The sequence below is a fragment of the Pseudochaenichthys georgianus genome, chromosome 14 (assembly GCF_902827115.2).
Source record: "Pseudochaenichthys georgianus chromosome 14, fPseGeo1.2, whole genome shotgun sequence".
Lineage (NCBI taxonomy): Eukaryota > Metazoa > Chordata > Actinopteri > Perciformes > Channichthyidae > Pseudochaenichthys > Pseudochaenichthys georgianus.
Window position 1 is genome coordinate 33,011,679 of NC_047516.1, and position 14,838 is coordinate 33,026,516.

The 14,838-nt window shown below is 40.0% G+C and overlaps 1 protein-coding gene across 2 annotated transcripts; it reads left to right on the top strand.

Moving 5' to 3' along the window:
• The first annotated feature begins 3,330 nt into the window (after positions 1–3,330).
• kptn (kaptin (actin binding protein)) lies at positions 3,331–14,156 on the top strand. Of its 2 annotated transcripts, XM_034099854.1 has the most exons (13): positions 3,331–3,455; positions 3,610–3,834; positions 4,817–4,899; positions 5,037–5,121; positions 5,204–5,258; positions 5,749–5,827; positions 7,516–7,589; positions 7,867–7,973; positions 9,989–10,075; positions 10,179–10,242; positions 10,365–10,500; positions 10,930–11,103; positions 13,733–14,156. In XM_034099854.1, the coding sequence occupies exons 2-13, from the start codon at positions 3,633–3,635 to the stop codon at positions 13,892–13,894; spliced, it is 1,308 nt and encodes a 435-aa protein (XP_033955745.1). In that variant the 5' UTR covers positions 3,331–3,455; positions 3,610–3,632; the 3' UTR covers positions 13,895–14,156. The 2 variants fall into 2 exon arrangements, with proteins under 2 accessions (XP_033955745.1, XP_033955744.1); XM_034099853.1 differs by having other exon boundaries at positions 3,331–3,834.
• The last annotated feature ends 682 nt before the right edge of the window (positions 14,157–14,838 follow it).

Here is a 14,838-nt window from a genome sequence, read left to right on the forward strand (position 1 = left end):
TGCCAATGTTATTATTGACCTCCTCACAGGAGCTGTTTACAAAATGGCATAAGCATCTAATTTGGTTTCCTTTTGATTATGCTCTTTGTCTTCTTTCTTGTATACGTTTTAGGATTGATGAGTTTGATGAGTATTAATGACTTCAGAGGTCAGATAATGTTGTCCGGCAGTAAAGACTCCAGAAAAAGTACTTTACCTAAATTGTGAAGGAAATGTAATAGTATCAAATATAAAAGTAATGAAACCTGATTACTTTCGGATTCTGTTGAATTTCCTAATTATCAAATGCAATGCAAATAAATACAGGAGAAAATAAATATCAATAAGATGTTTTTTACCTAAGTAAGTAAGCTGCCTTTCACTAAGCATATTCAGGCAGCAGCCTCTACACCCGGGGTTCTCAAAGTTTTGATGAGTGAGGGCCAATTTAGGTACTCAATATTGGATTGAGGGCCGCCCAAGAAAAAACGGAACACAAAATAATTCCAAAACAAATCCTTTCTTTATTTTACTAACCAATTACCGCAACTCGCGAGATGCCTAGTTGCCATGCAACCAGTAGTCTAGCAAACTTTCCACAAGCTGTCATTCATAATTTAGGAATGACAACCCAGGGATCGCAGTTTTACCATTCTTAAATTCCATTCTAATTCTTACTAGATACGACCATGGAGGATCAAAATATAACGCATGCATTTCAGCGTGTCACATTAACTATCGCGGCCCGATTCTTCCTACTGTGTTCGTGTCACTAAACTCCAAAGCAAATTCCTTGTGTAGCAATAAACCTGTTTCTGACTGATATGAAAGTAGGGATATTGGAAAGAAAACTAAGTATGCGATATGCCTTGATTTGAGTGTCTTCTTCTCTTTAAAAGGAGGTAGGACTTTTGTCAAGCTGTTGGTAAGCAGAAGGAGGGAAATGTAAAGCTTTCAACAAGTTGCTGTAAGTGTTCACTGACATCTGCTGGACAAACATCAACACTCTCTTTAAGAGAGCTGGACTGTATCCTGGAGGACCCCTCCCCCTCCATGCAGAGCTAGTGAGGATGAGGAGCACGCTCAGCCACAGACTCATCCCTCCACGACACAGCACCAAGCGCCTCGGCCAGTCCTTTGTGCCTGTAGCCATCAGGCTGCAACCAAGGGCTAACCCTGAAACCCACCTGCACTGAACTTTAATCATATGTACACTGTATGCACCCACATACAACTTATACCCGCTCTGATACCTGCACCTTAAATATATTTAACATATCTGTTCTGCTCACATATCTGTGTACATTCATCGGATCATTGTTTTTTCAATTAATACTGTTAATACATGTTTATTCTTATTTTATTTGTCTTTTTTACTTTTAATTCCTGTGTAACTCCATGTGTAATATCTGTGCTTCTTCTTATTCTGTTGCTGCCTTGACACGTGGATTTCTCTACGGGGATTATTAGAGGTCCATTTTATATATATATGAACTGCCCTAATGGAAATATTTGTGGCAATGGTTTAGTGAGTTTATGATTTATATGACAGACAAACAATGGTATATTTTAATTTACGCATTTTACTGACCGTCCTTTATTTTAATTTTTAAACCTTGTATGCTCTTAACCTTTTATTTTTTATATTACCATATTTTATTCAATATGATCCTTTAGATATATTTTTATTTTATTATTTTCTCCTTATATCTTTGTGAAGCACCTTGAGATGACGTTGTCTTTAAAGTGTGCTATATAAATCAAATGTATTATTATTATTATTATTGCAAGAACACCAGGGCCGTCCCTCCCTATACAGGCCGATCATGCAGACTGCGTGGCGTGGGGCCTCATCTCGCGGAGGGGGCCTCATCTCGCGGAGGGTGCCTCAACTGAGCCGAAAATGCGGCGCAAATAGTGTGGCGTGGCACGGTTTCGCCGCTGCGAGGCTCCACTAGCACCCACCACAGATTTACCGTTTTTTTTTACTTGCAAAATGATCTTTCAAATTGACAAACATCATATATGTAATTCGTGGCACAATTCAAACGGAATCGAAAGATAATCTGTATCTCCCCATTTTTCCGAAATAAGGTCCCATGCAGCTACCCCGGAAAGGGAGGGACTTCGCCTCTCTATAGACACAATAGAGGCTTCTCAATTCTTACATTTCCCCTCCTCGAGACTTAGTCCCGCCCGGAGATGCGAGCGGAGGACCGAGGAGAGAGGAGGGGAAGCAGCAGACGTTTAAAGAAATGAGAACTCCTCTCCTCTGAGCGGTCATATTAAAGCGACGTCTGTTCATTATTACGTGGCAACAGCTGCATCAGCTGTCGAGTGTTTTGTCATAGCGCTGTATTTTATAATCTCTGTTACATCAGCTGAACATTGTTCCCCCACATATTTACTTTGAATTCATTGAGAGTGCGGTATAATGAGACAATAACAGGCTACAGATGCGGACACACACACACAAATATATTTATATAAATATATAAAATGTAAAGTATGAGAGCACTCTCATAATAACGTAACACAATCAGATACTGGATATATCCCCAGCAGTTTCTAAAATAATATCCAGGGGATGCATGCAGAGATGTCATTGGCTGAGATAAGTCCGGCCGTGCGTCACGCCTCCATCGTTCCCGGAAATGCATCCGCGGAGGAGCCGTGGAGGAACCATCAGTGTCTCCTCGGTTAGAGCTCCTCCAGAGAGCCTCCTCGACGCTCGATCCTCGAAGTGCATTTAGAGAAATTAGATGTCCTTCAAAATAGCGCACTGAAATTAATTTCCGGGTCACTACCGGAGGACTGAGGAGTCGAGGAGGGGAAATTTGAGTATTGAGAAGCCTCTAATGGTCTTTATTTGGATAGGCAGAGTGAGCCATACATTTAAGTTTGTAAATCAGAAATGAGCAGTAGTAGAAATGCATCCGCGGAGGAGCTGTGGAGGAACCATCAGTGTATCCTCGGTTAGAACTCCTCCAGAGAGCCTCCTCGACGCTCGATCCTCGGTCCTTGGTGTGCATTTAGAAAAATTAGATGTCCTTCAAAATGGCGCGCTGAAATTCATTTCCGGGTCACTACCGGAGGAACGAGGAGTCGAGGAGGGGACATTTGAGTATTGAGAAACCTCTAGTGTGAGTTGTGACATCTGACAATAAACAACAAAATATGATGGCAAAAAGTACAGTAAACTAAACCGACCTGGTAAAGCATTACCCTACTTTCAACTTTGTAATCAAAGCATTTGGTTTCTCTTCGCTGGATCGTTTTTATGATAATTAAATGCCATATCCAATAGACTTGAACGCACCTCCTCCTGACCCGGATGTTTTGCTTCATGACGCTATACTAGCAGGCTAAGCTATTAAGTTAGAGTCAGCCTGAGAAATACCAAAACAGAAGCTGTGAATGTGTCTCTTCAAAGTAAATTAAAATGCATTAGCACTGATTTAGCACGAGCACTACATGTAAGTCAACATAATGACGCGAGTATAAAATATTTGTTGACACTCGTTTTCTCATTTGAGCTCATTTAAGTTGAACTTGAATGGAGTTGGAGAACAGAGCAGTTACAAAACAACCACTGACAGTCTTCATTTTTGACATTTCTGACCGAATAAGAGTGTTGAGTTTCGGGTGGCGGGATGCTCCCGGAGGCCTACCCCTTCGTGGAGGACAGCTTCAGCCGCTTCCCGTCGCAGAGCAACATCTACGGGCTGTGTCAGGCCGGGCAGCAGGAGCTGTTAGCGGCCACTCTCAAAGGGAAGGTGGTGTGCTTCGGGTACCAGGAGCCGCAGCACAAAATCCGACCTGTGGCCAAGGAGGTCCAGTTCACCTACATCCCAGGTACTGCCCGGAGGACGGTACCGTGCTGTAGAGCTATGGAGGAGATGGTGCATAGGCAAAACAATGCAGTGAGGCAGACAGTGTTGGAAGAAGTACTAAGATACTTTGCTTAAGTAAAATAACAAATACCATGTTCCCTAAATACTCCACTACAAGTAAAAGTCCTGATTTCAAAATCGTACTTAAAGTAAAAGTACTTATTCTGCACAATGACCCATTTGAGAATAATATAAAGTACAGGATAATTATAAATACTTAATGTGTTTAGACTTGTATCAAAAGTAAGGTTAAATCAGAATGGATCTTTTCACAGTTTAATATTAATTTGGTTCATATTTGATCTTGTTTTTTATACATATGAGAGCATTTTAGTATTGTAATGTGTCAATGTTGGACACATTTAGATATTAAAAATACTGTGTCGTTTAGTAGTACAGTACTGCTTTATACTATATCAGCATTATCATGTGTTTTTATATGCACAAAGTGACTAGTAGTAACTGCAAGTGTTAAAATACATGTAGTGGAGTAAAAGTACAATATTTGCTTCTGAAATGTAGTGGGGTAGAAGTATAAAGTACAAAATATGTCAAAAAAGTACTTGAGTACAATACTTGACACAACTTGATTAAATATACTTGTGAAGTAATAGCCTACAGACTCATGTGCCCTCTTGGAATGACACAATGATGTTTTAAAAAAAAATCTTAGACACAATTGAACATAGTTTATGTTTTGTTTCAAATACATGCAGTAAGATCACATTAATATATGGCAATGCACAGGTACAGATATGCACAAATGCAGTGTACACTCACTTAAGTATGCATACTTTACTTATTTAAGGTATCCTACTTTCACTAAACTTGAGAAATCTTATTGAATGCTGCTTTAGTCCGATAGTCCTGAAAGCTGTGCTGCAGCTGTGTTGTCCAATCAGCTGTTGATGCTGCAAGGATCTGATCCTGTCCTTTTTCTGTAGTCGATGCAGAGATCGTGTCAATCGATGCCTTCACTAAGTCTCCACCCAAAAGAGGCCTGGTGGTGGGCATCACATTCGTAAAGGTATTTGCATATATTTAAATTGAGGAGCCACTGCATGTGTATACTTTACTAAAAAGGTTGTTAATTTGTTCTACTATTTAAAAAAAAAAAGAAAAAGAAGAAAAAAAACAGTGTTAATAACAGCTGTACTCCTGCAGGACTCTGGAGACAAAGCCACTCCGTTCTTGAACATCTACTGTGACTATGAGCCCGGCTCGGAGTTCAACCTGGAGTCTATCGCACGTGAGTGAAGTGAGGAGCGTCCTGTGCACTGTTACTGTGACACACACTTCTCCTGCTGATGGTAGTGTGTGTTTCTCAACAGAGAGCTGCCTGAATCTGGAGCTGCAGTTCACGCCCTTCCATCTCTACCACACAGAGTGAGTCTGCTGCTGCACAGCTGTGGTAAACTGTGGACCATTAAACAATACAATACACACTTCAGTTGTCATGGTAACTACCACTGGAGGCCGAACTAGCCAGATCAGGTTTTGTTGAGAATAACAGATGAAAAGAAATGAAAGGGACTCCCATCATCTCCCTCCCTGATCTGTCAGTGAGGAGCATCGGTTCCCTGTTCCTTTATCCCACAATGGTGAAAACACTGCAGTCCCATTACAAAGACACGCGCAGCAGGGCAGAGGCACGTTGTTACAAACCAGTGGACAGACATGGCATGGCAAGCTGTTAAACTGGAGTTATGGTAACGTTTTACAGCTCTATTAATGTCCCACCATAACAATCATCAGAATACTTTAATACACCAAAACGTAGTGGTTATAAACAGGCAGCTAAATAATATGATGTGGTGTTAATTACAAATTCAATTTACAATTTAATTACAGATTATTTTATTTTGTTCTGTGTCAGGGTGCAGAGTGAGGATGAAGGCAGAGAGACGGTGTTTCTACTGAGCGGCCATGACCAGAGGATCCACCTGTACAAGGAGGTCAGAGCAGAGCCGGGGGGGGGGGGGGGGATACCGTCTTTACCAAACAAAAAAATATAGATTTAATCCTTTCCCCCTCTTTATCTGTAAAACTAAATATCTGTAGAATTATAATACCTACTTGTTTATGTGCGTGAGTGTTCACGTTTAGGTATTATTTATTTGTTAATGTTTTTTATCTCAGTATTTATATTAAAGAAATACATTTTTAATTGACAAATTTAACTAAAGGAATCAGAATTATTTATTTATTATAAAATATTTGTGTTGTGTCCTTTTGATTATAGTTATTTGTCTAAATATTTATAAAAAAATGAATTGTATTTATTCTTCTGAGAAGATGGGAAATAGAAATTGAAACAATCAAATCTGTAAAATATTATTCATTCTTCATTTTGTCATAAATAAGTGAATAAACCAAAAGACCAGGGGCCTCATTTCTAAAGCCTTGCGTAGGATTGGCGTGGGAAGGTTGCTTACGTAGGACAAAGCAAATAAATACGCACCGACACTTTCCGATTCATAAAAGACTGCGTACGGCACTTCCTACGCCGGTTTCCCTTTATAAATCACAATCGACTTGAAATGCGGTGCAGCTTTTACGGGCTTCACGTCACGCCCATATTTGCCTATAAATAGTCAAAGAAACGCCCATTCATTCATTTTGACTGACTGCATGAAGGAGATCGCAGGAAATGACAACAGAACAGCTGTCAACAGCCCCCCCCCCCCTCCCGCAGCAACTATATATCCATAATCCACCAGTTAAAGGAAATACAACTAATGTGTTGTGTTATATCAGCTGTACAATTGACCACATATGGTGTTCTTAGCTTCCATACCTCCTGTATTTTACGAGCGACTTATCAAGTCTTGGCAAACGGCATAAAACAGGATTAAACGTGTTAGTAGCCTACTGTATATAAACCATGCTCGTATCTACAACCTATAGAAATGCAAAACGGCGTCAGTTTAAAGTAATTCTGTCCTTCTGTTTACCGCATCATTTATGAGAATACATTTCTTAACAAGAGAACATAATTGAGGGGTGATCAATAACATTTCCGTATTTATAAGTTATGTTTTTGTGTGCACTGAGGAGTCTCAAACAGGCGTTTGTTAAATCATTTTAAGATTGGCTTTAATCAATGTTTGAAAATGAATTCTTCATATATGATAAATGAGAGGTAACATTTTATTTATGGTATTATTTCCACACATTTCTCTCCATTCTTCCTTCTGCCAACGGTGTCGCAGTTTCTCGTCTCTCCCGTTGTTGTGCGTAGTGCGTACGCATGGGTCAGAGTTTGCGTGGAGGACCGCACGTTTTCCCGTCAAGTTAGTATTTTATAAATCGCAAACATTGCATAGAAACTGGCGTACGCCATTTTTTGAGCGTACGCACCGTTTATAAATGAGGCCCCAGAACAGTAGTGTTCTAGTAAAGACTGTACAATGTGTATAAAGTGAATCAGACAAGGTTCGTTTGTCAAGGTCATTTGAGTTTTAACATGATTTGTTGTTCGGTCAAAGAGAAGACTTTATGAAACGGGATGAAGGCTACAGTAAGGCTATTTTGAGCCAAATGCATATAACAATATGGTTTTGCATATCTGAAGGAGACATTCACTTTGACTTATGATGTAACATGACAGCATTACTCAGCCTGACTGTCCCGTTTCCAACAGAACTCCTCCCTTCACCAGTTTGAAGAGCAGCCGGTGGAGAGACTCTTCCCTGAACTAGAAGATCTGCCCAGCAAGTGAGTCTGAGCTGCCCGTAGCTCCATCAGCTCTGAAGAAGCTGCTGATGCTTCACAGTGTGTGGAGGAGTTCTGTTCATAGCTCAGCCAGTGAGACACTGCACACAGAACAAAGCAGATATCAGTAGCATCAATGTAGCATATTTGCTGAAAGTGATGTATCACTGCTGTCATATCAATGAGCAATGACCATATGTCAGCACATTTTCTGACTTCAATGAATGTAAAATCCATAACCCTCTGTGTTTATTGTGTGCCCCCCCCCCCCTCCATGCAGTGTGCTGTGGTTGGATATGCTGAGTGTCGCTGGTGGCCGGAGACTCTCTGCGTTCGGCTGTCAGAATGGCTGTGTGGGACTGGCTCAGGTCAGCCAGACTGAACCAGGTGAGTCCCACCATACTCTCAACAACCATTCTGATTGGTTCAACGCAGTCACATGACTCCTTCTCATAGCGTTTCCTCCAAAGTGCGATAGAAGAACACAGTGAAATACCAACTTCATCCTGCTAGGGGTGCAAAACTGCACCTTTGGCATGGGTGTACATTTGTTATCTTTAAAATGTGATTCTTTGCATCGTGGGATTGCGAGCAGAAACTAGTGTACATGTTAAGGGTGCTCCTGGTTCCATTCTATTAGCTGAATGGTTGAGAGCACTACAAATAGGATAGAAAGATAGAAGCTCTATGTATCCCAAATTGGGAAATGATTTTGTTACAGCAGCAGTGTCAAGCATTACTACACGAGTTCAACATGTTTCAAATATACAATATCATACAAATGTTATACAAATGTACATTAGCGGCAAGTAGGAATATATTTCACACTCATTCAGCCACTGTCTAACAAAATAAATACTGCACAGTGAATATAAAGAATAGTGCACAGTCATTTGAACCATGCACAGTAAATACAGTAGAGCACGGTAAATACAATAGTGCACGGTAATAGAATAGTGCACAGTAAATACAATAGTGCATGGTAATAGAATAGTGCACAGTAAATACAATAGTGCACGGTAAATACAATAGTGCACGGTAATAGAATAGTGCACAGTAAATACAATAGTGCACGGTAATAGAATAGTGCACAGTAAATACAATAGTGCACGGTAATAGAATAGTGCACAGTAAATACAATAGTGCACAGTAATAGAATAGTGCACAGGAAATACAATAGTGCACGGTAATAGAATAGTGCACAGTAAATACAATAGTGCACGGTAATAGAATAGTGCACAGTAAATACAATAGTGCACGGTAATAGAATAGTGCACAGTAAATACAATACTGCACGGTAATAGAATGGTGCACGGTAATAGAATAGTGCACGATAATAGAATAGTGCACAGTAAATACAATCGTGCACGGTAATAGAATAGTGCACGGTAATAGAATAGTGCACAGTAAATACAATAGTGCACGGTAATAGAATAGTGCACGGTAATAGAATAGTGCACGATAATAGAATAGTGCACAGTAAATACAATCGTGCACGGTAATAGAATAGTGCACGGTAATAAAATAGTGCACAGTAAATACAATCGTGCACGGTAATAGAATAGTGCACGGTAATAGAATAGTGCACGATAATAGAATAGTGCACAGTAAATACAATCGTGCACGGTAATAGAATAGTGCACGGTAATAGAATAGTGCACGATAATAGAATAGTGCACAGTAAATACAATCGTGCACGGTAATAGAATAGTGCATGGTAATAGAATAGTGCACAGTAAATACAATAGTGCACGGTAATAGAATAGTGCACAGTAAATACAATAGTGCACGGTAATAGAATAGTGCACAGTAAATAGAATAGTGCACAGTAATAGAATAGTGCACAGTAAATACAATAGTGCACGGTAATAGAATAGTGCACAGTAAATAGAATAGTGCACGGTAATAGAATAGTGCACGGTAATAGAATAGTGCACAGTAAATAGAATAGTGCACGGTAATAGAATAGTGCACAGTAAATAGAATAGTGCACGGTAATAGAATAGTGCACGGTAAATAGAATAGTGCACAGTAAATAGAATAGTGCACAGTAAATAGAATAGTGCACGGTAATAGAATAGTGCACGGTAATAGAATAGTGCACGGTAAATACAGAGTCGGTGGGTTTACTGTGGCTGACAGAGACTTGACATAGTGTGTAATTGTTAGTAGCAGAGATACATTTGTTTGTATGAACCAGGTCCTAAATCCCCTCTGATGGGACAATATGTGTACAATTAACAGATTGGTTATGTATTAAATATAGATAAGATAAGATATACCTTATTGATCCCAAATTGGGACATTTTAGTGTGACTAGTTAGTGACTTCAAGACGGTGTGTGTGGTGATCATGATAATACTGCAGGATATCCCTATGTGCCTCGTCTATCTCTTCGTCAGAGGTTCTGCAGAGCTGGCGGTTCCAGTTTGACAGTCCCATCTCTTCTGTGCTGCTGTTCCCTCTGAGCTGCCCCAGTGAAGAGGAAGGTAAGTCGCTTCCTCTGTCTGTCTCTTCACCCGTGTAGTGTGAACTATCTCTGGTAGTCACCGTGGATCCGTCTGGTCAAATCCACCTTTTTGTCTGTTCCAGGTGTGGAAATAAAAAGTTACAACCTTCTGGTAACCAGCACTATAGAGATGGCAGTTGTCTACAGGTACAAATAGTGATAGCTTTTTAAATATATCCGTGGAGAAGTCAGAAGTGTTCTGCTGTTTAGAGCATGGCTCTATGCCGAGTTCAGAGCAGTGTGTTATCCGTATGTGTGTGTGTCCTCAGAGATGTGCAGGCGCGAGGCCTGTCCCGCTCCGTGTGTCTCTCAGAGAGCGACCAGTGGGACGCAGTGCTGTGTGCTCTGGTCATCGACCTGGACTTTGACGGCCAGAAGGAGGTGCTGCTGGGAACATATGGGCAGGTCAGAGCGCCTCTTCACTAATTCACTTTATTAATAATACTTCAAAGGATAAAGCTGGTGATATGGGTTTGCATTTTTTCACAAAATCCAATGAAAAAGATTTTAAAAAAAACCACTTGACTCTAATGTACGTTTTGCAGTACAGACAGTGCTTGTAAGTCTTTTTATGTGATTTTAAAGATATAGAATAACAACAGACTTGTTCGAGAAGGAGAATAACATAAACAGCAGTTCGATATAATGGAACATGATATGGTAGACGATACTCAGGGTCCCTTAAAATAGACTCTACAGAAGAAGTGCAGTGCAGCTGTAGATGAAGGGCATTATCTGTGGATAACCAAAACTAATCTCCTCTAAAATCGAATGAGGATGATTGACTGGGGAGATCTCGATGATGAGGATGCTCGCTCCCTTTCTTCCATGCAGGAACTGCTTTGTTACAAATTCCAGCCGGCAGGGACAGGAAGAGAGGATGAGTTTCAGCTGCAGTGGAGGCGGAGCTTCAAGAGTCCTCTGCTGTCCCTCATCTACTTAGACCTGACTGGCGACGGTTTGAGAGAGCTGGCTGTCCTCACACTTAAGGGACTGCATATTTTACAGGTACGTCACAGAAAGCTGTGTTAAAGGAATCTAAAATACTAATCAACGCGCCACAGAAGCTTCCTGCCAAGGAAATGGCCTCTCTGTTGTGGATCATACTTTTTCAAAGCATATTGGCATAATAAATGGATCATCTGATAACCTTTTTAATACAAAAGCATGCTTTTATTAGAACATATATGATTCCTTATGTAGAAAAGGCTTGAAGCTTTGCTGACCTCTACTGGCCAGCAGAAGAAACTCAACAGAATTTCAAGAACTGATTTTACAGGACCTTTGATTGGATTATCGGACAAAAGGCACAAAAGTATCCGATGGATTTGAAAGTAAAAACACTTGTTTCCAACAGGACAAAGAAAACGCAACAAATTGGAAAGTATTCAACATAAGAATTATAAACAATTTTGAGAAACACCCAACAAAATCCTTCAACAAAAGAACGAAAAATAATTAAAATAACAATATCTTTCCAAATGTCACTATAAATTGTTTACCCTGTTAAATTATAAAGCCTTAACCTGACTTTATTATCCAGTTTTTGATGCATATACTTGAGGTTTAACAGACATATGTTCCATGACATGGCATCAGTTTATGAACAGGAACTTCACATGAATGCACACCGTCCCTATTTTCAAAGTTATATACTAAGTATGCATCATTGTTATGTGAAAATATTGATGCTTGTACCCATCAATAATAGTTTGGATATGATGCAGCTTGTGTTTCATCTGAGCTGTACTGGCAGCGGTCCGATGCATTTAATAAATACTGAATTATTTTGCACCCACTGCAGTTTGTTCCTTTGTTCCTAGTTGTCAAACAACTGAGCAGAATGTGCAGAATCAAGAGTTTACTGGCACATCTTAATAACATTCTGTGTTCCCATATTGTAACATTTGAGACACAATTTCAGGGCCACCACAAGAAACATTCACCGTAGTTATCCTTTATCCTTGCCAGCTTATTCTTATTTCCAAACAGGTTTTTCTGTTTTACTCAAATGTATTAAAAGCTTGGATCAATGACCCACTACCTTCAAATGTGTGATTTGTTTTATTTTATTTCCCTGACATCGTACCCCAATACAAGTCAAATATGATACGTAAAGCAAAATCATTCCGCAAAAGCTTGCATCTTGCCGTAACTGGCATATAATGTACACATAATAAATACAAGAGGGCCCATAAAAGAACCTTGTGGCATCCCACATGTAATATCCTGGATGATTGAACCGCCTCTATCAGAGACTCAACTTCTTTCTGTAAGGTAAAAGTGAACTATTTTACAGCAGTATGATGAAAACCTATGCATTTTGACTTTGACAACATAATAGTGTGTTTCATAGCCACTCTAGTACGTTCAGTTATTAGCCAAAACTTGAACTGGTCAATCAATCAATTAAACAAGTCTTGGGAGGCAAATTGTATTAAAATCCAAAAATATAATGCATTCAATCTCCGTGTATTTGTTACTGTCAACATTAAAAAAGGTCATACATCTTCCTTAGGGAGTCTGTAACAGACAGGCATCATAATGGTCTTCTTTCAAAGCAACAGATCCATCCATGCTGTCTCCCAGCCCTCCACCTGGGTGCGGCTCACAGATTGAATGCGACATCATTCCTTTTAAACAAGCACATCACACCTCAATTTGTTGCAATCACACCGATAAACGGAGTTACTGGTGAGATCCATTTCTGCACCTCGAGTGAAGCTATCAAGCAGCGTCTCCGATACCGTTCACAGCAGCTTTAGAGGTGCGAGGTACTTGATAACCTCACTCTTAGGCAATACGATTAGCATAGAGTCCTCTCTGATTAAATATGGCATCAGTTTCTTTACACGTGCTTTGCGAGTCTCCCTCAGAGCAACATAATTATCACCTCCGAGGCGTTGGATGTTATGAAACACATCTGCAGGAAACGTCTCCTTCAAGCAGCATCGACTGCACGCCATTGGAATGTCAGTCTCTCTTCACTTCACCTGATCATATGTTCTCAATGTGATATTTCATCTGATTAAATATATCACAGACTTCCAGAGCAACTGCTTCAGCATTAGCACTCACTACCTTCCACAGAAGTAGCATCTAGTTGTTCCCACGGCATTAAACACCACACGCTCAATTCAACCAACAAACCCCAAACAATATCTACACAAAGCTACCACTAATATCTGCACGGCCTTCCACTTGTCATACCAATACTGCACATATGTTATTATATTTTATTGTTACAGGTATAACTATATATTTTCAATATTTCATGTAAATATTGCTATATTTTATTGTTATATTGGTTTTCTTAAATTATTTATTTATAATTGTTTCTTACAATTTATATTCTTTGACTGTGTTTATGTATGCACCAAGGCAAATTCCTCGTACCTTCTTTGCATTAAAAATGCTTCTCAAGAAAAGATGGTCCTACGATCTGCTTTTAAATAATAAATATCTCCCTTCTTGCAACTTTTCAGCGTTGTCACTCTCACACGTCACATCAGCTCAACTCAGACCCAAAAAGACATTGTCTCAGTGCTGATATTTCTCCTGTACAAATCAATGCCTCAAATCTGCCGGACATACTGTACATGTCATCTGTTGTTGTTGTTGTGTTCCCTGTCTTCAGCACACTCTCCCCAGCACTGCTGATCTGGTCCTTAAGCGGCTCGCCCTGAGGGTGTCAGCACTCACAGCGGGCTCTGATCTGCAGTCAGCCACAGGGCCGGACACTGAGGGGGACGAGGCTCCAGCCAGAGAGGAGGAGTGTGCATCTCAGACATCAAGCTAGGAGAGACAGTGCCTTTGTTTCCATGAGTAAGTCCTGAAGACTCAGAGTGGAGTTATTTACAGGTGGAGCGTGAAGGATTTTGTGCATTCCTAAACACTTACTTTTAGTTGTGTGGACAGGAACCAGCCATCACATTAAGCACCCAGAACAGCGAGGCCTGTTTTGTGTTTGAAAGCTGGCTGATGGTAAAACAAACGGATTGAAGAGCCCACATTAAGGTGTGAGTCATTTGCAGATAATAAATCAGTTGGTACACACTCTCTGCTTTTGTTGTTTCTGTGGTATTTATTGCCTGTGTTCTTATTGTGTTTCTTCCTTTGTGTAATCCACATGTGTCCAACTCATGGCCCGCAGGCAGGTGATGTATACACCTGTCCATATTGGTTATATATTCTATCGTGTACTCATTTAAACAAAGTATGAATCTTCATCTATATTGGTGTATAATGTAATCATATTTTTACTACCATCTATAGCAGGGGTGTCAAACTCAAGGCCCGGGGGCCAAATCCGGCCCGCGGCTTCATTTCATGTGGCCCCACAAGAGCTTGCAAAGAATATAATATGTTTGTTATACGGTTACATGGCGATTTACAGAAGCACGTTGCCCATAAACTACATGTCCCACAATGCATCTCAAATTTGACTTTTTTCTCAGATTTGAATTTTTTTCTTCAAAATGTCTTTTTAAATCATTTTGTGACGTTCTCACTGAAGAGACTTCAATTATTTGCCCTAGACTTCTGCTTTCAGACCGAGTTAAATATGAAGTTATTACCCTATCCGATAATAATCCAATGCAGAGGCAATAATGTAATATATTACTTTATATATATTAAATATTTATATTTTTATATAGTCGTAAAGTTACAACCGGCCCTTTGAGTGCAACCATAATGTGAATGTGGCCCGTGATGAAATTGAGTTTGACCCCCCTGATCTAT